The sequence below is a fragment of the Trachinotus anak genome, unplaced genomic scaffold (assembly GCF_046630095.1).
Source record: "Trachinotus anak isolate AG129_WGS33_773 ecotype Australia unplaced genomic scaffold, CSIRO_AGI_Tana_v1 ptg000014l, whole genome shotgun sequence".
NCBI classification, from domain to species: domain Eukaryota; kingdom Metazoa; phylum Chordata; class Actinopteri; order Carangiformes; family Carangidae; genus Trachinotus; species Trachinotus anak.
The window spans coordinates 16067485-16094024 of record NW_027273865.1 but is presented as its reverse complement, the minus strand read 5'-3'; the positions used below and the strand labels follow the sequence as shown (position 1 = coordinate 16094024).

Below are 26540 nucleotides of genomic sequence, written 5' to 3'. Positions count from 1 at the left end.
TTTTATTATTATGAAGCTTTTTCAATATATGTTTCCCTTTGTGGTCAAGGGTCAAGAGAGTGACTCGTCAGAGACCTCAGTACGGGGTCCACGCATCAAGCATGTATGTCGTCGTGCAGCTGTGGCTCTTGGCCGTAATCGGGCAGTGTTCCCTGATGATATGCCCACACTTAGTGCCTTGCCCTGGGAGGAGAGAGAGAAGATCCTATCTTCCATGGGGAATGATGGTGAGGCACACTCAGCTAACCTCTCATTTGACTGACTCATTTGTGGATTACTTCCTATGGGTATTTCTGTTAAAGTTTATTTATTTATTTATTTCGGTGGGGTGGGGGTGTTAGCACCTCCTCTTGAGATAGATATTATTGTCGTGTGATGTACAATTCAATGAAAAACACACAGACTGACTTACACAATAGTCAGAGTTGAGCATATGTTATTTATAACACAACATCTGTGTGAGTCCTTAAAACGTTCTGCAGCATGCAGTGATGACAGAATAATCACAAGTACAGACAAATCCAATGTGAAGTGGGGATGGAACAAGAGGAGTTTAACCGCTCTGTTCCTGTTATTTTGACTGGTTTCAAGTCATGTTCTCACATGTGAATTTTTGTGAAGCTGGAGGACTTGATGTTAGTGACATATCAAGAGCTGGCAGTATAAGCTCCTGGACATCTGGTATTTTATGTGAAATCTAGAGGATATATGAGAATCTAATTGAAATGAGTGTTTTTCTTTCTATTGAAACACTACCTGTGGAAACACTACCCTTAAGTGTGCTTCGCAACAGAATGCTTTTTTGGTTTGCTTTTTCTGACCATGACCATAAAATTTTCAATGTCTTATCCCCTTGTGAGTCAAATCAATGCTGTACTGCTGCATGCCAGTAAGCATGACGTCTAGGATGTTATCTTCTCTTACAGACAAGTCATCAGTAGCAGGCTCCGAGGAGGCAGAGCCTCAATCCCCTCCCATAAAGCCACGGGAGACACGGCAAAAGGCCGTTCAAGAAGCTCCTCCCAAGAAGGGGCGTCGGTCGCGACGCTGTGGCCAATGCTCAGGCTGCCAGGTTCCGGAAGATTGTGGTGTCTGCACTAACTGTCTCGACAAGCCAAAGTTTGGAGGACGAAACATTAAAAAGCAATGCTGCAAGTAAGTCTCATCTGATGAGCTGTTTGTTCTGACAAATTATTACAAATATCGAGAGAGTCTCAAATAACCTTTTATTACTACTTCATTTTAATGGAATATTTAAGAAACTCAGTGTTGAACTTTGTATGTGTCACTTTCCACAGAATGAGGAAGTGTCAGAACTTGCAGTGGATGCCCTCAAAGATGTTTCTTCAGAAGCAAGGCAAAAGCAAAAAGGACAAGAAAAAGAACAAGTTGTCTGAGAAGAGGGAGGGTCTCAATCCGGTTAAAGGTCCAAACTCAGATTCTGGCCCTAAACCTACTCCTGCACCTCCAAAGGAGGAGCCTCTCCGTAAAAAGAGTGAAACTCCTCCTCTAAAGCTGGGAGAAGAGAAGTCAAGACAGCATCCATCATCAAAGCAATCATCTCCAGCCCTCACATCTTCTCCTGCCCCAGTTGAACCCCCTCAGGCCCCCAGCACAGTCACAGCCCAGGTGCAGTCTCCAGCCCTGACACCAGAGCCCAAACAGCTCTCAGTCACGGGTGGTGTCACCAGCAAGAAGGGACACAAACCACAGCAGCCTGTAACAACAACATCCTCCTCTTCATCGTCCTCCTCATCCACTTCATCGTCTTCTTCATCTTCATCCTCTTCCTCCTCGTCATCTTCAGCCCAGAATTCCCCGTCTCAGTCTGCGCAGTCTCATCAAGCATCCCAACAGCAGCAACGACCTCTCATGAGTCAGGCACCTCCCAAAAAAGATTCTTCACCCAAGATTCCTCTGAGCGAGTCCAAGAAGAAGCCCCAGCAGCACTCATCGCAACAGCAGAGCTCAGCTCCAAATATTTCAGATACAGGTAAAAAACTGCTTGCACTTTTTCTCCTATATTAAAGTTTAGGAAAAAAATACATAGTTTGTACTCAGCCCAATTCTCTTTTTAATGTTATTTCCTGCCTCTTTTTCAGCTGAATCAAAACAGTTGAAGAAGCCAACTTCTCGTACTGTTCCTCCATCTCCCAAACAGAGACCAAAAGACAAGGTAAGAAGAAGACACATTGACCTTTTTATTTATTTTTTTTATTTCTACATAATTCACATCAAAACTTTGGATGCTCGTTGTATCGACCACATATAATCCCCAGTATTCACCCTCCCTCTGTCTCTCCTCTTGTATGAAAATCACGTAAAGCCGCTGACCACTAAACCCCCCAGCAGTAGTACTTTAAACTGGCTGAGCACTCCCTCGACTAGAGGCCAGGCGAAGTCCAGAGCGCCCTGCGACGGAGTGCATCGTATCAGAGTGGATTTCAAGAGGGACCATGATGTGGAGAAGGTGTGGGAGGCTGGCGGCCTCAGCCTGCTCACCTCTGTGCCTGTCACACCCAGGGTGCTCTGCTTTTTATGTGCAAGCAGTGGAAATGTTGAGGTAAAAACAGAATGATCATTGATTTGAAAACTTGAAAACTTTTAAATTTCTTGTCTGTAATAGTTAAACCTATATTCTAACAGTCTGTCTTTCTCCCCCCGCCTTTCTTTGTCTGCTGTTTCTGTCTCTTTCTCTTTGTCTTTAGTTTGTCTTCTGCCAGGTATGCTGTGAACCGTTCCATCTCTTTTGCTTGGGGGAGTCAGAGCGCCCTCTCCAGGAGCAGTTTGAGAACTGGTGTTGTCGACGATGCCGATTCTGCCAGGTCTGTGGGCGCCAGCACCAGAAAACTAAAGTAAGCCATTCAATTCAGTTCTGTTCATTTTAAAGCTGTTCACAAAAGAAGCTTAGTTTAGAGTGACAGAGTGTAAAGGCTAAAGAATCTTCCCTAGAAAGAAGCTTGTTAGCCTTGCCAGCAGACAGCACTTAATCAGCTTCTTGGATTCCTGCCATGATTTTATTATTTAACTCATGGTGTGATCTTTGTATGGTTGTCATTTTAGAATTATGTATAAACATATTTGATATACACAACACAATCAAGCTCCAGTTGGATTTTTCTGGCCTGTGGGCACATGTCATTGTAGTTGTACGAACTTGTCGGTTATTGGTCATTCAGTGGTCTGCATCAGAAGATATGAATGCTAAAGATTCATTGCAGCTAGTTCTTTGAAACAAATCTCCACCAAAAGAGCATTAGGCAATTTATTAATTTGATTGGCTTTTATCTCTGACCAACTTAACAACAGCTGGTCTCTGACACCACCACCAGAGTGTGGCTTAAAAGCCTGAAAGCTTAGCTCCTGGTGAGGCTGCTGGCATGTAAAACACTGCAGATATATCACACCACAGATATTCTGTGCTGCATGATCATAAAATTTCTACATATTGCACCTACCAGACACATGAAAGAGTTGTTAACTTGTCCATGATATTTATTTTTTCTGTATTTATGAATGGCAGAATGTCTCATCGTTTGGAATAGGAAAAAGATGCTGAAGCACTTTAACCTGAGTTGTAAAGCCTTTATCTGGACTAATTGTGCTGACCCAAAGCCACAGGAAAAACTTGAGTGTAGTTGCCACTAAAGTGGTGCTCTACCAAGCACTACTCTATACAGCACACACTATAGCTGCATTGTAATGCCTTTGATAATGATGTTCATCTATCCATGGAGCTCACTATGAATATGTCCCTCAATAAACTGTACTGTGCTGTTACATTTCTGCAAAAAATCTTAAATACACTGATCTTATTTAGAAAAAAACTGTAATGTACAACCTAACTTTTCAAACAGCAGTTCATTCATTTTTGAACAACACCAATTGGTTAAGGAGAATAATTTCATTACAGGTCAAAACATATTTGTTATGAATTTGCCATGAACAGAGTTGTGTTGTTTTTCGGCATGAAGAAAAAACGGAATGATGCCCCATAAGTAATCTCATCTCACTTTTGATTTCTGTCACTGAAGCAGCAGCTGCTAGAGTGCGATAAGTGCCGTAACAGCTATCACCCGGAGTGCCTGGGTCCCAACCATCCTACCAGACCCACCAAGAAGAAGAGAGTCTGGGTATGGAAACACACTACTTTACCTTTAGTAGTCCAGTACCCTCTCACCTTCATGTAGCTATCACAGTTGCACCACTGCCCAAATAAACTTTAGCATTATGCTTACACATTTTTCTCTTAACCTCTCCTTTTGTTTACACGTCCAGCTTCTCACGATTGTGCTAGTTACATTCATGGGACCCTCTCACAGGCAGTGTCTATGAAAACATTTTACTCCTCTCACAGTGTCACTTTCACACCATCTCTACTCTTTAAACAACTCCTCGCAAGTTTGTGCCATGTAGTCACCACCTTGCCTGTGTGTTCTTTCTTTTCAGGTTTGCACCAAGTGTGTGCGCTGTAAAAGTTGTGGGGCCACTAAACCTGGGAAGTCTTGGGATGCTCAGTGGTCACATGACTTCTCCATGTGTCATGACTGTGCCAAACTCTTTGCTAAAGGTGAGTAACAAGCAGGTGGTAAAATGCTGTTCTTAAGAATCTGACCTGTATTTTGAGGTGACAGCCATCAAAAGAACATTTGAATCCACTCCAAATTTGTACTGAGTGTTTTAACCTGACTGTAACTGTTGCCATCTTCTCTCTCAGGGAACTTCTGCCCACTGTGTGATAAGTGCTACGATGATGATGACTACGACAGCAAGATGATGCAGTGTGGTCGTTGCAACCACTGGGTTCATGCCAAGTGTGAGAATCTGACAGGTTAGTAGGCCTCATAAACGCCAGGTAGGAAATAATATTAAAACACAAGTTTACTGTATGTTCCTCAGAAGTAGAGCTCTGTATTTAATATTTTGCAGCACTTGTTGCACTTAATTTGTCTTGTCAACTGTCAGTGTCTGTGCAGCTGACTGACAGGCTGCCCTGGGAGTGCTGTCATGTTGATGTTATTCTGAAAGACGATAAACTTAATAATGGGCGCAATAATGACCTGTCATCTTTTGCTGTCCCCCAGATGAAATGTACGAGCTGCTGTCAAAGCTGCCAGAGAGTGTTGCCTACACTTGTACCAAATGTACTGAACGCCATCCAGCTGAGTGGAGGACAGCGCTGGAGAGGGAGTTTCAGGGCTGCATTCGCCATGTCCTCACTGCACTGCTCAACTCACGCACATCCACACACCTGTTGCGCTACAGACAGGTTAGATACACATACTCTTGTGTGATTTCAGCACAAATTGCTGTGTTGTTTTGCCAGTGTTCATTGAAATGATCTAATTGAGACATGATGCAGCAGCTGCAGCTTAATCAACATAATGGTGATGTTCATAATGGTGATATCTTTACTCAGTGTGTAACTCTTCAATTTTGGGGCAGGCGGTGAAGCCTCCGGAGCTGAACCCAGAGACAGAGGAGAGTCTTCCATCCCGTCGTTCCCCGGAGGGCCCCGATCCTCCAGTCCTGACAGAAGTCACCCCCACACCTCCCAGTGACTCCCCTCCAGACCTGGAGTCTATTGAGAAAAAGATGGTTCAAGGCCGCTACAATTCAGTGGTAAGTATGTTATCTTTCCCTTGTGTTTTCTGTCGTCTCTACATGTTAATTAATTTTCCACCAATGTTTATCAGCTCTTCACTGCTACGTGTGTGTCTGTTCACCATTTCTCTCTCAGCTGGACTTCAGTGATGACATAGTGCGGATCATTCAGACAGCCATCAACAGTGACGGTGGCCAGCCTGAGAGCAGGAAAGCCAACAGCATGGTCAAGTCTTTCTTTATTCGGGTAAGAACCTCACATCAGCTCTGGATTATATTATTCCCTTCAGCACCAATGAAAGCACAACATTGCAGAGCAGTTTACAGGTTCTCACAAATTTCACAATGTCAATAGGGTAAATGCACATTTTGCGTCATATTAGGCAGTTTATCTGTCTTATATTATGCTAAACATGTTTAATGCTTTTGAAAATTACAAAAAATATATATTTTCTTCATCCTCTGATTGGGGTGTCTCTGCAGCAGGTATAGGTTAAGTATCTTAGTCAATTATGGCAACATCAAGCTGGGGCCTTCTGTTGAGCTACAGTATGACTACCCACCATCTTGCCCCAGATGGTGGTTAGTCTGTGCAAGTGCTTAAGCGGCCTGATATGCAAACTTCATCAAATGTTTTCTGTTTCAGCAAATGGAACGAATCTTCCCATGGTTCAAAGTGAAAGAGTCCAGGTTCTGGGAAAGGCAAAAAGTCTCTGCCAAGTGAGTGTCTATCGCACCATACTCAATGCAAGAGGTTGCACCAGTTACACAGTGTTCAGTGTGCAGTATCCAACTGTTCTGACCAAATCATTAGAGTTACGTAAGCCATCATTTATATTTACCAATTGGTTCTAGATTACTTTCACAGAGTTATGCTGCTATTATTTGAAAAAGGTTTTTTAAAATTAAGTTGATTTATGTACTCGGTGTAGCAGTTTGCTAAACAATTTTGTTGTAATTTGAAAGGTTTGAAAGTACAGTCATAAAATCAGGCAACAGGACTGGATAAGAAGGGAAAATGAAAGCTCAAACCAATATGAACTGTCTGAAAGTCAGTATTTAAATGATGCCTCCTAGCAGGCAGCGCTCTCAATCTAATAGTATTGTAAAGTGTGTGATGTGCCGTTATTTTCTAAACTTGTAGTGCGAGTTATGTTTGCAATTACAGAGAAGAAAATTTGTTTTTTAAGACTCCTGTAATGTGAACCCTTCCAAAAACCTTGGGAGAAGAACTGCAGTTTGCAAGAACTGTAGGTCTGTAATTATTGAAATGAGGAGTAAGATGTGGTTTCTGTGGGAGAAGCTGTACCATCATCTGTGAATAGGGGGGAACCAGAAATAGTGAACTAATATTTATAAAATGTGAGGGCTGACTGTACCAACAACTCCTGAAGAAATCAGAGCCAAGTGGAAGATCAAGATTTCATATGCTCGTCACATTATCTTTTTGAGTGGTTAAGGAAAGTTGTGTGATGTTCAGTTTTGTGAGTCACAACTAAAACACTTTTTCGGCCATAACATTAAAAACTAAAAGACTCTTTAAACAACTCAAGATATGAGTGAAGTAGTTGTCTTTCCACATACCTTAACTCAGGACAATGAGATTGTCATTAAAGATCCCAGTCAAGATTTAAAGCTGCAGTAATGAAAGTGATTACACAGTTTATCTGATTTTGTGAACCCACTGGGCAGCTGAGTGGTGAATGTGAGTGGGCAACAGATGATTGGAGATCCATACACTGAGAATAACATCAATTGATGTGATTATTAGAAGATCTACTGTTTGTATGATGGTAGGCTTATCATTTGACATTATCAGAAGAAATCTCTCAAAGCTCATAACCACTTATTTGTGGCAACATGAACCTATTTACTGTCCTGCATATTGGAATTTTACCTCACAGACTCATTCACACTCCCTCACTCACTCATTCACTAACTCACTCACTCACTTGAATTTCGGTATCAGCTTTCCCCGACCATTTATTCTGCTTTGCTTCTAGGCATTGTGGGAGGCAAACCGTAACAGTGTCACATTTCACTTGAAGGCTCTTTGATACATATTTGTGGTCTAATTGTGGTTTATTTGTCAGTTTGGTCTATTGCGTTATGTGTCGGTGCTTCAATTCAGGATCCTGTGGATCCTGTGGCCATCACTGAATGGATGCCTGTTTAGATGCCTCTTCTGGCTTATTAAGTATGAGTCTTCACATAACACCAGTTACCCAGCCTTGCCTGACTTGGCTAAACAAAACTTGGCAAAGGTGCTTTGATGTGATTATTTGTTACTGGTCTCATTGTTCACCTAATACTCAGAGGAATTTTTACATCTCTTTTAGAAAAAACAATCTTTATTGCAATCTGTATGATATTATCAAGGGATTCAACAACCTTTCAGTGCTTTTCAATATATCTCTCTTTAATAAACAATACCTGTCATACAATTTAGAAAGGTTTAGAATGAATTACACTGCATAAAGTTAGCATCCTGTTTCATATCAATTTAGACATTTGTTGGATTAGATTTTCAGTATCACCTCTAGTCTGTCAAGGAAATTTAAACATCACAGTGGTTCAGTGGAGTATTATTTTTATGCTTAGTTTGATAAGACTACACAATAAATAATGCCAGTTCATTCAAGCATGAGAATATAGATTTGAATCATCATATTCTGCTTCCACTTGCTGTTGTTTGTAATGTATGTGAGTATGTGAGTTTAGTTGATTACATCAAGAGCAAAAATCTACTTTTGTATAAACTAACCTTTAAACAAAGGTGGAATGAATCAAGATTTAACTTACTTCACCCTCCACGACAACCAACTATCCTTTATCTAAAATTATGTTCTTAACTCATTGCAATTTTAGTGTGAAAGGCAACATTGCTTTACATGGAAAAAAGCTAAGACTGACTTATAACTATATTTGGGGAAAACCTCACCCTGTACCACTGAAGCTGCCCTGGAGGTGCATAATACCATTGATTAATCTGAGGTTTGACAGGTGATGAGTGTTGTTTTGATGTAAAAACAATCCCCACCACACACACACTTTACCCTAAATTATGTTGTTGGAGTCTTTTTCATGTCATTAAGCTTCACTCAAGTTGTAAATCCACATAATGACTTGTGTGGTTATTTTGAAGTTCTTTGGGATTGTTCTATTGTTTACAGAAGGGCTTTGGAAAAAAATAATCACGACTTCACATTTTACCCACTCACTGTACTAATAGTCTTAATATCCTTGACTAATGACTAATGCCCATGTCTCTGTATGCCATCGCTCTCCAGCAGTGGGCTCCTTCCGAATGCTGTGCTGCCTCCATCCCTGGATCACAACTACGCCCAGTGGCAGGAGAGACAGGAGCTTTCCCGCGCTGAGCACCCTCACCTCATGAAAAAGATCATCCCAGCTCCCCGGCCCAAGACCCCCGGTGAACCAGATTCTCCCGCCTCCCCACCTCCCCTCCCTCCATCTCTACCCCCACCACCCCCACTGCTACCTGGTAAGACAAACCACAAAAATATGCACAAATACTTACATGCACGCTGTTTCTCACATTTTGTCATTAAAATTTTTTTTTTTTTTATAAATTCAAAATTGATGTTTTCTCTTTAGATCATGAAGATAGCCCTGAGCTCCCTCCACCACCAGGCGTTAGTGATAACAGGCAATGTGTTCTGTGTCTGAAGTATGGAGATGAGAACACTAACGTGAGTCACAAATCAGCTTGAAATCACTTTAACATACATAAGGCTAAATATATGTCACTTGCAACATTTCTGTATGTTTTAGGAGGGTGGCAGGCTGTTGTACATTGGTCAGAACGAGTGGACCCATGTGAACTGTGCCCTGTGGTCTGCTGAGGTGTTTGAGGATGATGACGGCTCTTTGAAAAATGTGCATATGGCTGTTCTCAGGGGAAAACAGTTGGTAAGATGGGACAGTTTATCCATCACATGACTATTTTCAGTGTATATTTACTGAACCAACATTGACATACACTGACAGACACTCTCATACTTTCTATTCAGCGCTGTGAGAAGTGTCAAAAGCCAGGGGCCACAGTTGGCTGCTGCCTCACCTCTTGCACCAGTAACTACCACTTCATGTGTGCCCGTCAGTGCCACTGCATCTTCCTGGAGGACAAAAAAGTCTATTGTCCAAAGCACAGGGACCTCATAAAGGGAGAAGTAAGGAAATGTCATTATTTACTAAATAATCAAAAGCTCATTTATACATTTATATGGCAGCCACCTTAGGGGTGGGTTCAAGTATTTGAATCTTAGTTACTAAGTAAATGTTGTGTAGGTCTCTTAAGAAGATGAACCATGTCAGGCTAGCAACTGTGACTTGATATTCTTAATTTTTTCCTCCTATATTTGTGTATTTTTTTCTTCAGGTTGTGTCTGGGTTTGAGGTGACCCGCAGGATCCTGGTGGACCTGGAGGGCATTAGTCTCAGGAGGAAGTGGCTTGCAGGACTGGAGCCTGAAAATGTCCACATGATGATAGGTAGGACAACTGCTGGTAAATCTGTTTCCTCGACTTATCCCCAATGATTCTTGATGCTGAATGCTGAACATCATCATTGCAGGCTCCATGACCATTGATTGTCTAGGCATATTGACTGAACTCTCAGACTGCAAACGCAAACTCTTCCCTGTTGGATACCAGTAAGTGTTTTTTTTTGTTTGTTTTTTGGGTTTTTTTTTTATTTATCTGAAAGTCTTCTCTTGCTATTTTAAGTGCCACCATTGCTATTTTTTCTACAAATAAATTACATCTAAGTGCTGGAGGAAATTTAAATTACCAAGGTCATTGAGTCGAACTAAATAAATTCTCTACTTTCCAGATGTTCAAGGGTGTACTGGAGTACTTTAGACGCCCGAAAGCGCTGTGTGTATACCTGTAAGATCCTAGTTTGTCGCCCTCCAGTGGTAGAGTCTGACCTGAAGAGCATGGTTGCTTTTGAGGAGAATCGTACAATAGCACACAGCCCCCCTCCCATAGCAGGTAACCTACAGACTATTTATATAGCTCCAGTTTCAATGTGTACTATATTTGAGACTATATGTTAAACTTAACTATATTTTGGCTCAATCTCTCTTTTTTCATATTTAGACTTTCCTGATCCATTTGAATCCCCAAGACGCTCTGACACACTTTCCCCCACCAACACCCCCAAGCTCAGGGTTTACACCAGGAACCGGCATCCCAGCTACCCCCCTTGTCAGCGCTCACTAGGTCCCAGGCCCATGCCCTCTCCAGGTATAATTAGGCTTTCTTTTTATTGTTTTTATTGAGAACCATATTTAAAATAATTTGGTCATAGAATCACAGATCATTTTGATACCCCTTGTAAAAAAAAAAAAAATTTCAAAATAATTTCATTTAAGCATTGAATTGAATTGTCAACAATGCCTTTCCTGTATCAATTTCCACTTCTTTTATTTTGTAGGAGGTACCTCTCTGCCTCAAAGCCATGAGATTGTGACAGTAGGAGACTCCCTGGTGAACCCTGGCATGCGGAATATTGACTCACGTCGCCACAGTTCCCCTTCTCTCTCTCCTCCTCCCCACCAGCTGAACAGACAGAGAGTGGTGACATCCTCACCTCAGATTTTGTCACGACCCCTTACCTCACCCCCTCCCCTTATTCCTTCCCCTGCCAGAGACCCAGAAAAGTCCAAACACCTTAGCAAAGACTCAGCAAAGAGTCCAGTCCAGAGAGATGATGAAAGAGGTAGACTGTTCTCCACAGACAGAAACAGACAGCAACCATCTAGAGACCAAGGGTTGAGAGATCCTGACAAAGGGAGACTGTCAAGTCGAGACCAAGCTTCTAAGGATTCTGAGAAGAACAGATCATCCAGAGAGCTTGGGCAAAAAGACTCTGACAAGGGTGAACAACCAGCCAAAGAGCCAGAAAAGAGGAGACTGTTGAGTAAAGACTCAGGTCTGAAAGAATTAGAGAGGGGAAGACCCCTCAGTAGAGATCCCTTAAGAGATTCGGAAAAGGGGAGACAAGTAAACAGAGACTCTGACAAGGGGAGACAGGCAAGTAGGGAGTCAAGCAATAGAGAAACTGAAAAGAGCAAATCATCCTCTAGAGATCCCAGCTATAAGGATATGGAAAAAGCTAAGTCACTCAGTAGAGATACAGGGTTTAGGGACTCTGAGAAACACAGACAATATAGCAGGGAATCAGGAAAAGACTCAGGCCAAGGTAAAGACAGACCATCTAGCAGAGATTCTGACAAGGGTAGACCTCCCTCTAGAGATTCCAGTCATAGAAACACAGAGAGAAACAAAGAATCTGGCTCAGGGAAAGATGGTAACCCTGGCAGTCAGTCCAAACAAACTGGAGGTGAGAGTAAGAGCCCTAGACTGGCACCTGCAAGTTCAGGCCAATCCTCCCCTCCTGTGGGCACTGCTGTTCTCACAGGTCAGCAGAGAGGTGGCAGCACTAAGCAGACAGAAAAGCAAGGGAAACATGGAGGCAAAGACCAAGATGTTTCTGCAAGCATCAGTTTGTTGCCTCGTCACCGGTCTACCCCCACCTCTAACATCAATCAGTCTAAGGACAAGCCCAGCTCAGGGAAGGAGAGTAGTAGTGGCACTGGAAATTTAATGCCATCTTCACACCATAAGGACACTGTTGTTGGGAAATCCAGCTCCCCACAGCCTTCATTTCAGAAATCCAATGCACGAAAATCAAATGATTACTCATCAGGTTCAGCCACATCAGCAGCTATGAAGCCTCTGTGGCCGTCAAGGACATCAGCAGACGATGACGTTGTCAAGCGAGGCTCCATGCACCTGGCCTCTCCAGCTGCAGCCTCAGCTGCCAAAGACAAACAGCCCAAAGTTAAGACAACAGGCAGCAGAGAGGTGTCCAAAGACCGTGAAAAAGAGAAGACTCTCCAAAACAGCAACAACAGCAACAAAATTCCCCTTCTCAACAATAATACTAAAGCCGCTGGTAGCTCCAACACACATGCTACAAACCCCAGCTCTCACAACAGCAGCAACAGCAAAGTCCCAGTGCTTGGAAACAACACCAAAGCCCATGGGAAGACTCAGGGGGAGAAGCATGAGAACCAGGGAGGAGACAGATCATCCTCTAAGAGCAGAGAAAATTACTCCTGTTCTGAGAAGAAGAATATCTCCAGTCTCGACAACTTACAGCAGCTGCAGCAGGCTGGTTTAGCTCCTGAAAAAGGAGTGAAGACTTCTTCCCAGTCCCACTCTAAACAAACAACTAACCAGCTGTCATTGTCCTCTCGAGAGAAAAAACGATCAGTTAAGCCCCCCACTGTAACTCTGCTAAAGAGTGATATCAAGACTGACCCTAATGGGACCAGCACTGTCAGTGGTATTTCTTCTTCCTCCTGTCCCACGACCACTACCTCCACTGTTTCTCCTGCTGGCCAGGGGACCCGTCGCTCTGCCTGCTCTGCTCTCTTCTCCTCACCTTCTGCCAGCAGCAGTGACAGCTCTGAGTCTGACACCCATACTCAGACAGAGGACGATGATCTGCACAAGGAGCACTCACGCAGTGACCTCCGAGACCACCGCAGCCTCCTCACTCAAGGCCCTGAGGATGAGGGTGATGGCCCAGAAGACGACCATGACAGGGGTATGGATGATAAACATCACGAAGATGACAGTGACGGATCAGGGTCAGCAAAGCGGCGTTACCCTCGACGCAGTGCCCGTGCACGCTCCAACATGTTTTTTGGCCTCACACCCTTCTATGGGGTTCGCTCATATGGTGAAGAGGACCTTGCCTTCTACGGCAGTGGGGATGGAGCCGGGGCCGTGGTAAAGAGGAGGACTGGTGGCCGCAAGAAGTCCGCTGAGGGACAGGTGGATGGAGCAGATGATATGAGCACCTCCTCTTCATCAGGGGACAGTGGAGAGGATGAAGACAGTGGAATGAAACAGAGGGGTAAAGACCCTTACTACTACAACTTTACCCGAACAATAATTAACCCTGGTGAGGGCCTACCGTCTATAGAAGGGATAGACCAGTGTCTCGGAAGAGGCTCCCAGCTTCAGCGCTTTCTAAAAGATGAGGAGCAACAACAACAGAGGGCTCAAGGAAAAGCTGAGGAGGACATGCTGAGTGCTTTGTAAGTACACACAATTGTTCTGTTATGCCTCTGCGCCGATGACAGCCAGAGCCAGAGGCGAGGCATTATGTTATTGGGTTGTCAGTCTGTCTATCTGTTTGTCTGTTCCATTCTTGTGAACACAATAACTCAGTAAGATAAGGGAATTTCTTCAAATTTGGCAAAAACATTCACAAGAATGAACCAATTAGATTTTGTCTGTGAAAGGTGAAAGGTCAAGCTCAAGGTGACCTCACAAATCATGGATTTAGGCCTTCTCAGCACAATAGCTCATTTACAAGACCTTAGTCTTGGACTCTGGTTAGTTGGTTTGTAGCTATTTGTAGCTGATTGGTTAGTTGTGTTGTAGCCATATTCTGATTAGTTAATTGGTTTATAGTTCTATTCTGATTGGTTGATTTATAGCTGTATTCTGATTGGTTAGTTGGTTTGTAGCCATATTCTGATTGGTTGATTTGTGGCTGTATTGTGATTGGTTGATTTGTAGTCTTATTCAAATCGGTTTATAGCCCTTTTCTGATTGGTTGGTTGGTTTGTAGCCGTATCGTGATTGGTTGATGTGTAGCTGTATTCTGAATGATTAAGTTGTCTCCTGCTTGTTGTCACCAAGCTGCACTAGAGGGAGAAAAAGCTTTCACAAACTCTTATTGTGTAAAGTGAGATATAATGAACCAGAACAATTCAATACCTTGATAAAAAGTAATGTTTTCTTTGCTGGTGTTAGCAACGACTGGGGGCATTATATTTTTGGGTTGTCCATCTGTCCATCGATCAGTCTGACTGACTGCCCATCCATCCCATTGTTGTGAACACGATATCTTGGTACATCCTTGAGGGAATTTCTTAAAATTTAGTACAAACATTCACTTAGACTCAAGGATAAACTGAATAGATTTTGATGGTTAAAGGTCAAGATTACAGTGACTTCTTAAAACACAGATTTGGCCTTGTGAACACAATATCACGGAAACTCCTCAAGGGAATCCCTTCAAATTTGTGTGGTGTGCTGAAGTGAAGTGAAGTGCTAATTCTAGTCAAAATTGTTTGTGATTATGTTCTACAATCTTCAATAATAAAATGACATATTCTCTTTGCTGTCTTTAACAGGACCTTAGGCAAGCAGCGTATTGGGCAGCTCGATGGCGTTGATGATGGCTCTGAGAGCGATACCAGCATCTGCACTACCAGCACCACAACCACTACGGCCACATCCTCTTCCACACCACATAAGAGCACTCCTAAGAGAAGGGGCAGAGAAAGGCATACTGAGAAACCTGACTCTCATGACTCGAGCAAGGAGGCTGACAGCAGTGGAGGAACAGTAAGCAACACGCGGGAAGGAAGAAAGAACCAGAAAGAAAATTGTCTTCCTCTAGGAGTCGGGGTCAAGTCCCAGCCGCAAAGTCAGGGTCAGGATCCTCTCGAGGCCCAGTTGTCCCTCAGCACAGATCTGCTTAAGTCAGACTCTGACAATAACAACAGTGATGACTGTGGGAACATTTTGCCATCAGACATCATGGAGTTTGTTCTGAACACGCCTTCCATGTCAATGCAGACTCTGGGTCAGCAGTCTGAGCCCTCCTCCTCTGAGCTGCTGCTGGATGAGGGTTATGTTGGGGTGGATGTCAACCGGCGCAAAGACATTCTGTTTGACGATTTTTCTCAGCCACTGCCCAGTGCTGAGAGTGGAGGTGTAGTGGAGAGTAGTGTTAACAGCTCTATATCTGTAGAGGAGCCATATCTTCCTCTGGAGCTGCCCTCTGACCTCTCTGTCCTGACCACACGCAGCCCGACTGTCAGCTCCAGTCAAAACCACACAGCTGGAAGTCTCATCTCAGATGCCTCAGACCGCACCATGCTCGGCTTGACCTCTGAGCCGGAAACCATCAGTGGAGAAAAGAGTGGGGACAAGAAAAGAGCAGGGCCAGGTGTATCACCATCAGAGAATCAGCATGATGCTACAACTTTGGGAACCAGAGATACACAGGTCACTGAAGGTCACATGACTCCTGAGCAGTTTATTCCCAGCCCTGCTATTGGCCAGGTGGTTGACCCTCCAGGTAACCAGGATGTTCCAAGGAGTTCTGGTACACCTGGCTTGCCAAGTTCTCCCTCCCTGCCTCTTCAGAGTCAGAAGTACCTCCCAGCATCAGCTGCAGCTGCGAGCAGCCCTAGCCCAGTCCCAGGACCAGGACCATCCCAGGCTCAGGTTTCCAGTCCAGCAGTCATCAAACCAGGCCCTGACAAGCTCATTTTGGTCAATCAGCAGTTCCAGCCCCTCTATGTCCTTCAGACTGTCCCTAATGGTGTCACCCAAAAAATTAGTGCCACAGGAGTGATGGACACAAGCTCTTCTGCAGTTTTGAGCTCTATGACACTTACCACAGGGTTGAATACTAGTTTATCCCAAGCCCAGCCAATATTTCCTGCTGGGGGCAAAGTCCTGGGCACCATGCCTCACCCCTCTCACATTCACACCTTTACAGGAGCCACACAGACTAGCTTCCAGACAGGAATCCCCAGCACCACCTCAGGCCTTCTTATTGGGTTGCCCTCCCAGCCCCATGACCAGTCCCAGATTCTGGTCTCAGAGGCTGGTCGACCACATGAGTTGGGTCCCAGTGTTGCCATAGTGTCCAGTCCCTCCTCCCTCACTTCTTCCCCAACTGTACTGGCCTCTGCTCACGGCAGGAAGAGGCCTATCTCTCGTCTTCAGCCAAGAAAAAGCAAAAAGTTGGTCCGCTCCCGTAGCCAGCCTACTCTGGCCCCGTCTGAAGTGGGACCTCCTAACATGACCCTTATCAACCTGTCTTCCCCTCAGATTACTGCTAGCATCCCCGGCCAACCTGGTGGCCTGGTTGAGTTAAGCACCCTCTCCACTTCTCAGCGCAAGGTCCCAAATATTATCAAGAGACCAAAGTCAGGTGGGGTTATGTACTTGGATCCCACGACTATCCTTCAGCAGAGAATTCCTGGTCCTGCTCAGTCTGGTATCCTTGGTCACGATTCCTCTACTCATCTCCTGCCTTGCACAGTCTCTGGTCTCAACCCCAGTCAGTCAGTGTTGAATGTTGTTTCTGTGCCCCCTAGTGGTGCCACTGGTCTTCTTGCCCCAGGATCAGTCTCTCTCTCCACCCCTGTACTCAGCTCTACTGAGATCACAGGGCCAATTAGCAACCTCCTGTTTAAGGCAAGTCCACATGGCTTGGGTCTGTCAGATCAGCCAATGGTCCTTCAGTCAGCAGGAGGAGCTCCTCTGATGTCACAGCTGAGCTCTCCTGTGCAGACATCTATAGCCAGCAGCATCTGCGTCCTGCCCTCCCAACAGACCATCAGCATGGCTGTCAACCAGCAAGGAGAGACAGAAGGCAGCAATATCCACTTACAGCATCAGTCTCAGTCTGTAAACAGAGCCCAGACTGTGGACTCCTGTCCAAACAACACGGTTACTTTAGCCACCCCTCTAAGTCCTGCGAACGGTCGTGTTGTTGGAGTGTTCACGCAAACGCAAACTTCTGCACACTCCCAGAGCAGCAGAACAACTCCTATTTCCAGATCATCAGAACAAAGGCCTTCTAACTCCACCACAGTCGTGTCAGCAGCAGCCACAGGTTCAGGAGCAGAAAAGGGCAAACAAAAAGCAAAGAGGAGCAGGCAGAGTCCGGACATGAACAGTGGGAAGAAGCTTAAGGCCTCTCAGGCAGAGGAGCATCACAGCAACCCTGCAGAAAGATTCCCATCAAACCCAAGGTGAGAGGTCATATTATATTGGATGTTTGAGATGTAGTACTATTGTGTGCTGCATTCATTCACAACAAATACTGGGAAGAAATTTGCAATAACTTGTCAGGGTTGTTCTGCATAATGAATGTGTGTTGTTTTATGACTTAATTGTCTTCTGCCATAATAACTTAATCTGAAACAGATTCTTCAGTCCTGTTGCATATTCACGGTGATAAGATACAATGTAGTTTTTTCTGAATCTAAGAATGAGATTGTTAAAGTATGATTTATCCATCAGATGCATCGCTGAAAGAAACTAATTATTTTTATAATAAATTATATTTTTATTGCTTCATACCATGACTGGTGATGTGAGGTTCAGGTAGAGAGAAGTGAAAGACCTGTCACCTTGACTGCACCTCTTGATATTCAAAATATGTTGATTGCACTATGGTTACAATTGTTTTTTAGGCGTAACCATCAACACTCCAGTGTCACAGCTTGTAGAAATACTAACTACTGGATGCTCAGTAAAGTTCCTTGTGTAAAATATAGTACATTCTCATTTTAAACCTCCCCTATCTTTTTTGCAAGCAGTTCCAAAGAGATGATCTCCCCTGAACCCATGGACACTGGCAAGCCCCCAGATAAGGCAACCAACAAGAGGTGTGTAGTCTCAACATTAGTCACCCATTTTCAAACTCATCATAAAGTATAGTTCTAATACTTGCCTCATATGTTTTCCAGTGTGCTTGGTAAAAAGAGGACATCTGAAGGTCCTGTTTTACCAGGGAAAGTATTGGGAAAAAGTGAACCAACTGCAGCTGGAGGAGCAGGCTCTCTTCCTGTGGCTTCGCCACCTGACCAGGACGGCAATAGCAGGGATACAGTCTTGGATAGCAAACCCAAGAAGGGCATCATCTTTGAAATCTGCAGTGAGGATGGATTCCACATCCGCTGTGAGAGTATTGAAGGTGAGAGAAAAGAACTCATCCCTATGATGAGCCTACACCCTGAAATTTTAACACTAAATACTGTAAATACAAAATGGATCAGATTTCTATTCTTTAAATGCATTAAAAGTGGAACAGTGTCATTGAGATATGGTTTACATAAAATGTTACATGAATGAGCAATAGTTCACATGTGATATTACAACCGAATGTTATTTATTTTCATGAAACATTGAACCATACACTAGGCAAGAATACTGACTCATCTCATCTCATGTCCCACTACAGAGGCTTGGAAATCCCTGACTGATAAAGTTCAGGAAGCTCGCTCCAATGCACGACTCAAAGAGCTCTCTTTTGAAGGTGAGGCATCACTCTGACTTTTGTCCAAACCCGGTATTTCGAAAATGCTTTTTAAGTACAAATGATATATTTGCATACCTTAAAGTAGGACTCTGTTGACTCATTCTGGGGGTCTGTCTCTACCCCTCCCAGGTGTCAATGGACTGAGGATGCTGGGGGTTGTCCATGAAGCAGTGGTCTTCCTGCTGGAGCAGCTGTACGGCTCCAGACACTGTCGGAGCTACCGTTTCCGCTTCCACAAACCAGAGGAAACCGATGAACCTCCTATCAACCCCAACGGCTCGGCTCGTGCAGAGATCCACCACAGGTTAGGAAGAAACCTACACACATATACACACATCTATAAGACACATGCTGTCATAATGAATATATTTGTGTCTGTATCTGAAGCGGCAACACTTTTTATCACTTCAAGGTATTGTGCACTATTGTGCAAGATCACAGATGAAAAGAATTCAGACAAAGCACTTCTGCCACATTATTATTGTAGTACAACCACTTTACTACTGGTGATCACCACACTGTATTTATTGTACATCCTGTGAATGCTGCACACATTGTAGAAAATAAGAAAATGCTCTAACTTGTGCTTGTATACTGCTTCATTCAATGAGAACCTTCTTTCAAACTTCAACAATCCTGCCTTGTGTGTGTTTCTGACTGCTGTTTGTTCCACCTGTCTACCCTCCAGGAGGTCTGTATTTGACATGTTCAATTTCTTGGCCTCAAAACACCGGCAACCTCCTGAGTACAGGCCACAGGAAGACGATGACGAGGAAGGGCAACTCAGGACTGCCAGGTGAATTACACCACACACAAACTCCCTGTTATTTTTTTTCACAGTAAATACAAATTTAACTACAAACTTAACTTTTCATGGTTTCATAAAAGTTTGCAGAGAAACTATTACCATAGCATACCTTTTTCATGCTGTTGTTGCAGGCGGGCCTCCATGGAGCTACCAATTGCTGGGAGATTCAAACAGCTCAAGGCCACGTCCAAGGAAACTGTCGGAGTCTACAGGTTTGACCAGTGGTGTTTAATCATGTGTAGATTATTTAGCCTGATGAATAGTTTCACAAGAAGTAGATCATATGTCCTCTGTGTGAAATTAACCCTTGAACTCCTCTGTTCAGACCAATAGCAAATTCCTGGTTTTTATAGTGTTGACCAAAACAAAAAGATTACAGTACTGTGATTCACTGTATCCCTCTGCAGGTCTCCCATTCATGGCCGAGGTCTGTTCTGCAAGAAAACCATTGATGCCGGGGAGATGGTCATTGAATACTCTGGAAATGTCATTCGGTCTGTGCTCACTGACAAACGGGAGAAATATTATGATGGAAAGGTGAGGTCTTTGGAATGAACTTTGAGTTTAAGATTTGTTTGTTAACTGACTCAAACTCTTGGGAGATTCAAACATACAACCTCTGTCTTCTCTCTCCTCAAAGGGCATCGGCTGTTACATGTTTCGCATCGATGACTACGAGGTGGTAGATGCCACAGTGCATGGCAATGCAGCCCGCTTCATCAACCACTCTTGTGAGCCCAACTGCTACTCTCGGGTCATCACTGTGGACGGCCAGAAGCACATTGTCATCTTTGCTTCACGTCGCATCTACTGTGGAGAGGAGCTCACCTACGACTACAAGTTCCCTATAGAGGATGCCAGCAACAAGCTGCCCTGCAACTGCGGTGCAAAGAAGTGCCGCAAGTTCCTCAACTGATGTCTGTATCAAAACAATTTAAAGGGGGCTGCAGGTCTGTTTAGCAGAAGTACCGCAGTGGTCTGCGGACACCCCTTTCTGGGGGTTTACCATGGCACTGGCTTTATGCCGATCCTGAGTCCGGTCCACGTAGGACCACAGCTGCCAACAGGGCACGAGCTCTGTCTGTGTTTCTGCAGCTGGTGTCGGCAGAACACAGCAGAGACAGCGGTTGTGGGTCGTACTGTATATGCAGGAAGGGCCATTTTGGCGGAGGGGCCATTTGTAGAAATTCCAACATATTGTGCCTCCGTTTGTCTCATTTATATTTTAGAATGGGAAGTTTCACCTTCAGAGGTGAGTTATAAAAACGGTTTGAGCCTTCACAACATCACAATATTAACTTTAATTTACATTTGGATGGTTAAGTTACCCCTTAATATTCTTTTTTACATTGGCCCATCCTCCTTAATGTTCTAGAAATATGTTATGGTCCTTTAATGCTGACATTTGAACATAGAAGAAAAAAAAATCAAAGAACTTGGTTCCATTTTACACCAAAGTGCAATTTGTTGAAGGGACTTGGAACAATAATTTTACTAGAAAGAAAAATTAGAAACTTGTTAGAACTTGTTTTTTTTTTTTCTCAGTGTCAGCTGTTATTAATGCACATCTCCCTGTCTGAATGTGCCCTGATGCCTTCAGAGCCGTTGTGATTTACTGGAACCTTCCCCTAACTGGGCTTTTTTAAAAAGCTTTGAGGTGTGTACATTCGACACTGTAAATAGGAGCTGCTCGTGTGTAGCAGCCTGATAAGAGCTGTACAGGTGGAAACACTAGAGGGAGCAGTGGCCACAGGAAGGAAGAGAGAAAAAAGAAACAAGGGGGGTAGAAATGTAGATTTGTTTTAAAAAACAAGAGGTTATTTTTGGTCATTCGTGTAAAGGATGATAGCTGAGGTTGATATCATCCTTTGTACTTAAATTAATATTTAGTCTGACAGCTTGGTAGCTATGTAGACATGTTGTTGATGGGATTAAGCCTCTGGCCTGAGAGAGCGAGGCAGCTAGAGATTCTGGTGGACTGACAGCCAAGGGACTGGAAAACCCTACTGATGTGCTTTAGTAGACATATTTATAACTGATTTTTGGAGCTGTGATCTACAAACAGCCATGGATTTTACAGAAACATACAGACAGATGTGTTACATGTGTTTGTGCATGCTGTTATTGATATCAGACTTGTTTTTTGGTAATTATATAAGCTTGGCCTTTTGAATCACGTTCCAAATTACAGCAGCAAAGAGAACCAAACATCACACCCTAGAATTGAATTTTCACACCACTTCTTTTTTTCTTGGCCTGTTGTGATAACCAGTACTATGGAAAATGTTTTTTATTTGTATTAAGTCTTTTAAAGTCTTGTCTGTTATCTGTCTTTTTATTATGGACAGGGAAGTATCATGCTTGCTTTTAAAAAACAAATGTAAATAATGTATATTTTTCTACAAAAAGACTTAAAAAGCACTCACTAGTGAATAGCACTTAATGATGGTATTTATATTTTTAAAAAATCGTATTTATTTTATTGCCATTTTTGTAGGAAATAGAGGTTTACAAACACTAATGCTTGGTCTCTATGTTTTGTATTCCGCTGCCTTTTCAAAGTTGTTTTATCGTAATTTTCTTTTTCTTTTTTAATTTGTAGCCTGAATGTTTTCTTTGATTCCAAAGACTGACGCTGGTCTGTGGCTTGGTCTCCTTTTAGTTCAGTCCACCAGTAGCTCTTTATCTATCCCGGGCCGTTTGGTCAGATCTGACGTTTTTTTTTTTCCATTGTTCCAGTTCTAGCTGGCAGTGTGGCAGTCATGTGAACTATTATTATGCACTTGAGAGAGTTTAGATTGTTGATCCATAGCAGATATCTCCTCTCTCCAGCCTTATTGTCTCCACACCACATCATGCCGAGAATCAAGTCCACTTACAGGCTGCTACTAGGCAGTCATATCAAAATGATTTGGGTTTTCTTCTCATTAATAAACCATGGGTCAACAGACTTGGAGCCAATTGGCTATATACAAAATATTTACACGTAAAATCCAACCAGAGTCCTGTCAGTTTAAAGTGTTTGTTTCTGTGCGGTGTATAATAAAGAGGTGCCTTTATTTAAAGCTACCAACAGCATTTGACATATCTCCGTTTAGCCAATCCGTTTATTTAAAAAACCACTTTGTTTTGGTGATCACTCATCAGTGCTCACCAGCATTTGGAAATCACTCTTATTCTCTTTTTCAGTCTCCTCGTGATTTGCCTTAGTTGTAAATGAGCATGCCTCTTTTGTTTTACAAGCCTTCATGTCCCAGACCGAATATTTCATTAGACTGTTTAGAATCACTGGTTCTGACGTCACTTTCTTTTTTTTTTTTTGGTCCCTTTTTAAATTAATTTATTGTTGTCCGCTGTTCATGCTGACTTCGTTATCACCTAAAGGCCGTTAGCAGTTACTCCCACACTGCCCTTTGTTGTCGTGAACTGAAACAAAAAAGTGACCCACACATGGTTTGCACTTTAGCTGTGACACAGGCACTGAATAGACATAGGAAACTCAGCTCTTTCTCCAGACAGACAATGCAACTCCAATGCTGAAACCACAAGCACAGATAGTCACTAAGAATACTTTGAGTTTGTGCATTAGGCCCTGAGTTCAGTCAACCTAGAACTGCTCTTGATGACTCCTGAAAGTGAGGCTCTAGCAAAGTGCACTTGACTCATTTTCTGCAACAAAGTGAAGGCAGGGACCACGCCAGCAGCCCTTTCCTTCCTGAAGGTGCAGACTGTACAAACCTAGGCCGCGCTTTTCCATTTCGGGCCCAAGATCAGGTGTTGTCAGGTCTTGAGGCCCTATCCACCCTGACTGACATGCCAGCCTTGTGGTTGTACAGCTGCACTTACACTGGGCTCGCTGGGTTCTGCTGCTAAGGTCAACAATGAATGTATATTCCTCCTCCACATCACCAGACTTGTGATGATGTCGATATGTTGTCAGCTACATTTGTTTTCAGTTTTTGCGTCAACAACCCTGGTAGATATGGACGATGTGTAGATATGACCTCAAGCTGGGCAGCAACAGTTTCGTTTTCAGCACTGGGAATAATACTGACGTGTGAACAGTAGTGGCATTTCTGTCTGTAGGACAGTTCAACAGTTCACGCTAGCATCAGTGATAACATGTTCACCGATGCCAAGGGCTCTGTCTACAATGCTCACTTCTCGAGATCCACATCTGCATTTTCAGGGTCAGAGGGTTCATTGAACAATAAGTCATTTATTTCACTGTTTGAACAACATATACAGTATACAATAAGGAAATGGTCTCTGTTGTTTCTTTGGACTTCATTTTACCATGCCACACCAGTGGCCCTTCTCCGTCATTATCTGTAATTATAGTATAAATACATAACAATATTATACGGAAACATGCATAGTAATTTCTTGTACTTTAGTATCTATACAATATATGGAATGGACAGACAAACTTAGTTACAGTAGCAAAACAGCAGATTTATAATGGTTAATAGCAATGTTTCAATGTACTCTATAATGGTTTTGTGTTACAGTACTATCAGATGAAACTAACGTGCATCATTCTTTTGTATATTGATATCCAGTACCAATTTTGCTGTGCCTGTGAGCGTTCCTTCACCAGCAAGGAACATTGCAGTTTTTCTTTTCATTTTCTTTCTGGAAACGAACGGTTTTTATGTGATGAGAAATGTAACTGTATTAATGTGGTTGTGAACTTCTTGAGGTCAGCCATTTTTTCCCCTCCTGGTTGTTGTAGTGAATGTTTTTCTGTTTTTTCTTTGTACGTTTTAACAGGGACTTTTTAGGCGGCTTACTTGATGTGTGGTATAAATCAAGAGTTTGGTTTGTGGAGACTGATCAGGAGTTTTAAAGATCGCACCAAAATGGCGTTTTTCATTTTGGAAACCTCTCACGTCTCCCTGACCACCTCTCTCTCCTCCGAAGCTTTGGTTGTACTTATCATGTACTGTTTTTATAGAAAGTCATAATGCTGAGATAATGCTGATGTTGAAAACATTTAATTTATTTATTTTGTGCAACATCCACCCTGAATTGTTCTTTTACAAGTCAAGGTTTGGGAGAGGTCAGGCAAGTACTTAACATGTATTTGTAATTTTCTACTTGTTTCTTGTGTATAGAAGTTGTCAGCCTAGGATGGGATGTGGTGTCACAGGGGGAGCGGATGTAGGATGTGCTAACAGAGGGATCATGGATCAGTAACAGGCTTGTTTTCTTATGCCTTGAATATACCTTTGTCTTATCAATATTTCTCCTGCTCTCTGTAATAACGGTATTCACCAGTTCAAGTCATATTTTCTCCCATTTTAACAGTGTTCTTTCAATACACATCAATGAAATGAAGGAAAACCACCACAGTGAAAATAAACCACAAACTACTTGGTTGAATGTATAATTAGGAAACAAAGTTGTATATAAATGTAAAAAGAAAAGTTTCTAATCATGTTTATTTTCTATGCACTTTTTTATTTAAGTGATAGTTTAAATAATAAACATGTCTCCTTTACTCGTTCCTGTTTCCTGACTTTTTCATTGTTTTATCGGACAGCTGCTGAGTTTAGAGGGCCACACCAGTGGTTGACATAAAGGTCCATTTAGTAGCTGTTCTTGAGCTTTCAATCATATCACAAGATCATACTTGCTGTGCAATAGGATCAAAAGCTCCAGAACAGCTACTAAATGGACCTTGAGGTGAGATTGTTTTCTCGACTGCTGTTTCCAGGGTCAAGAACAAATTTTGAAACTTATCATACCAGTGATTTTCCATGTTTTAATGTTTCTATGACAAATTAGCTCACCATTTATGGTACCATGGTGATGTTATTATATTTTTTCCATTGTTTCATTTGCTTCAATTCATTTTCATCCACAATGGAAACATACTGGCAAACTCTTGAGACTGCTCAGTGTGTAGACCATCACAGTGAACATCAAGTCTTCAATTTTCATAGTGCTGACTTTTCAAATCAGTCTGTACATCAAGTTTCAAGAGTGTGTCTGTTTGTCCTGGAGCTTCATCTATTTATTACTGTGATGTTGAATTTTCATACCCAACAGAAAAAACACTGGCTGCCTAAAATAATAAGGGAGAGAAACATTTAAAAAAAAACTCTGCGTGCATTTGAAAGCAGATGAATAAGATAAAATAAACATGCTCCTCAGACGGCAACGGATAATCTTTATTTTTTTACTATTGATTTATCTGATGATTATTTTCTGGGTTAACCAGTTAATAATTTGATCTAATCTAATGCCCATCACATCAAATGTTTGTCTTATTTGCTTGAAAAAATGACATGATAAATCAATTATCAAAATATCCTGGCCTGTTTCTAATCACATCTCACTCATCTGGATCTGGATCTTTTGTGGTTTTTTTTTTTTATGAAATGCCATTGTGAACTCATTTAGTGAATGTTGTACATTTAAAGGAGAGTCCATAATCTCTGAGCACAATAACATGTTGTTTTTTTTCCCACCAAAAGCAGATGCTCTGGGAAATAAGCGCATCATCACATTTGTCTTTTTTAAAGAAGCACAACATCTGTGGTCACAGCTTTGTGAGCTTGATACACTTCCTACATGTCTTTCTTATTGCTTATTATGAAACACAGAGTTCAACCCTTAACTAAGACTGCCTTGTTTTCTAGCCAAACGAATCATTTTTCAGCTAATTTTACCACCAACTGCTCACGCAACTGCTCATTTGCCAAGTGGTCCAAATTAACAGTAAATCCTCCAAGCAGAGGTTTATGGATTCTTACAGGAAATGAGTGTTGCAGACCCAGAATGTGCTGATTCTGGTGCTGCTAATTAAAAACGTCTTACCTCTGCTGTGTCTCCCTTCAGTCACAGCTCACTGCCTCCTCACAACAACCTGATGACTCAAATTCAAAGGAAAGTGTTGGTTTCAAAGAGTCCCCCTCCCCCCTCCCTCCCGGTCATCACATTG

The 26540-nt window shown here is 42.7% G+C and overlaps 1 protein-coding gene across 3 annotated transcripts in view; it reads left to right on the top strand.

The window, feature by feature from the left end:
• Positions 1-25094, top strand: part of kmt2a (lysine (K)-specific methyltransferase 2A) — a 38341-nt gene extending 13247 nt beyond the window's left edge. Inside the window, exons 4-34 of one of the 3 annotated variants that reach the window (XM_071497017.1) lie at positions 50-227; positions 927-1155; positions 1299-1993; positions 2103-2176; positions 2327-2563; positions 2709-2855; positions 4038-4133; positions 4450-4570; positions 4718-4831; positions 5085-5269; positions 5446-5622; positions 5741-5851; positions 6251-6324; positions 8895-9109; positions 9223-9317; positions 9400-9537; positions 9639-9797; positions 10007-10118; positions 10201-10279; positions 10459-10619; positions 10728-10874; positions 11065-13741; positions 14849-17491; positions 18059-18130; positions 18212-18438; positions 18706-18780; positions 18913-19087; positions 19472-19579; positions 19723-19803; positions 19999-20128; positions 20232-25094. In XM_071497017.1, the coding sequence (XP_071353118.1) occupies positions 50-227; positions 927-1155; positions 1299-1993; positions 2103-2176; positions 2327-2563; positions 2709-2855; positions 4038-4133; positions 4450-4570; positions 4718-4831; positions 5085-5269; positions 5446-5622; positions 5741-5851; positions 6251-6324; positions 8895-9109; positions 9223-9317; positions 9400-9537; positions 9639-9797; positions 10007-10118; positions 10201-10279; positions 10459-10619; positions 10728-10874; positions 11065-13741; positions 14849-17491; positions 18059-18130; positions 18212-18438; positions 18706-18780; positions 18913-19087; positions 19472-19579; positions 19723-19803; positions 19999-20128; positions 20232-20507 (10008 nt within the window). In that variant the 3' untranslated portion in view covers positions 20508-25094. Of the gene's footprint in view, positions 1-49; positions 228-926; positions 1156-1298; positions 1994-2102; positions 2177-2326; positions 2564-2708; positions 2856-4034; positions 4134-4449; positions 4571-4717; positions 4832-5084; positions 5270-5445; positions 5623-5740; positions 5852-6250; positions 6325-8894; positions 9110-9222; positions 9318-9399; positions 9538-9638; positions 9798-10006; positions 10119-10200; positions 10280-10458; positions 10620-10727; positions 10875-11064; positions 13742-14848; positions 17492-18058; positions 18131-18211; positions 18439-18705; positions 18781-18912; positions 19088-19471; positions 19580-19722; positions 19804-19998; positions 20129-20231 lie in introns of all 3 variants that reach the window. The other 2 variants (XM_071497018.1, XM_071497016.1) reach the window with 2 other exon arrangements.
• The last annotated feature ends 1446 nt before the right edge of the window (positions 25095-26540 follow it).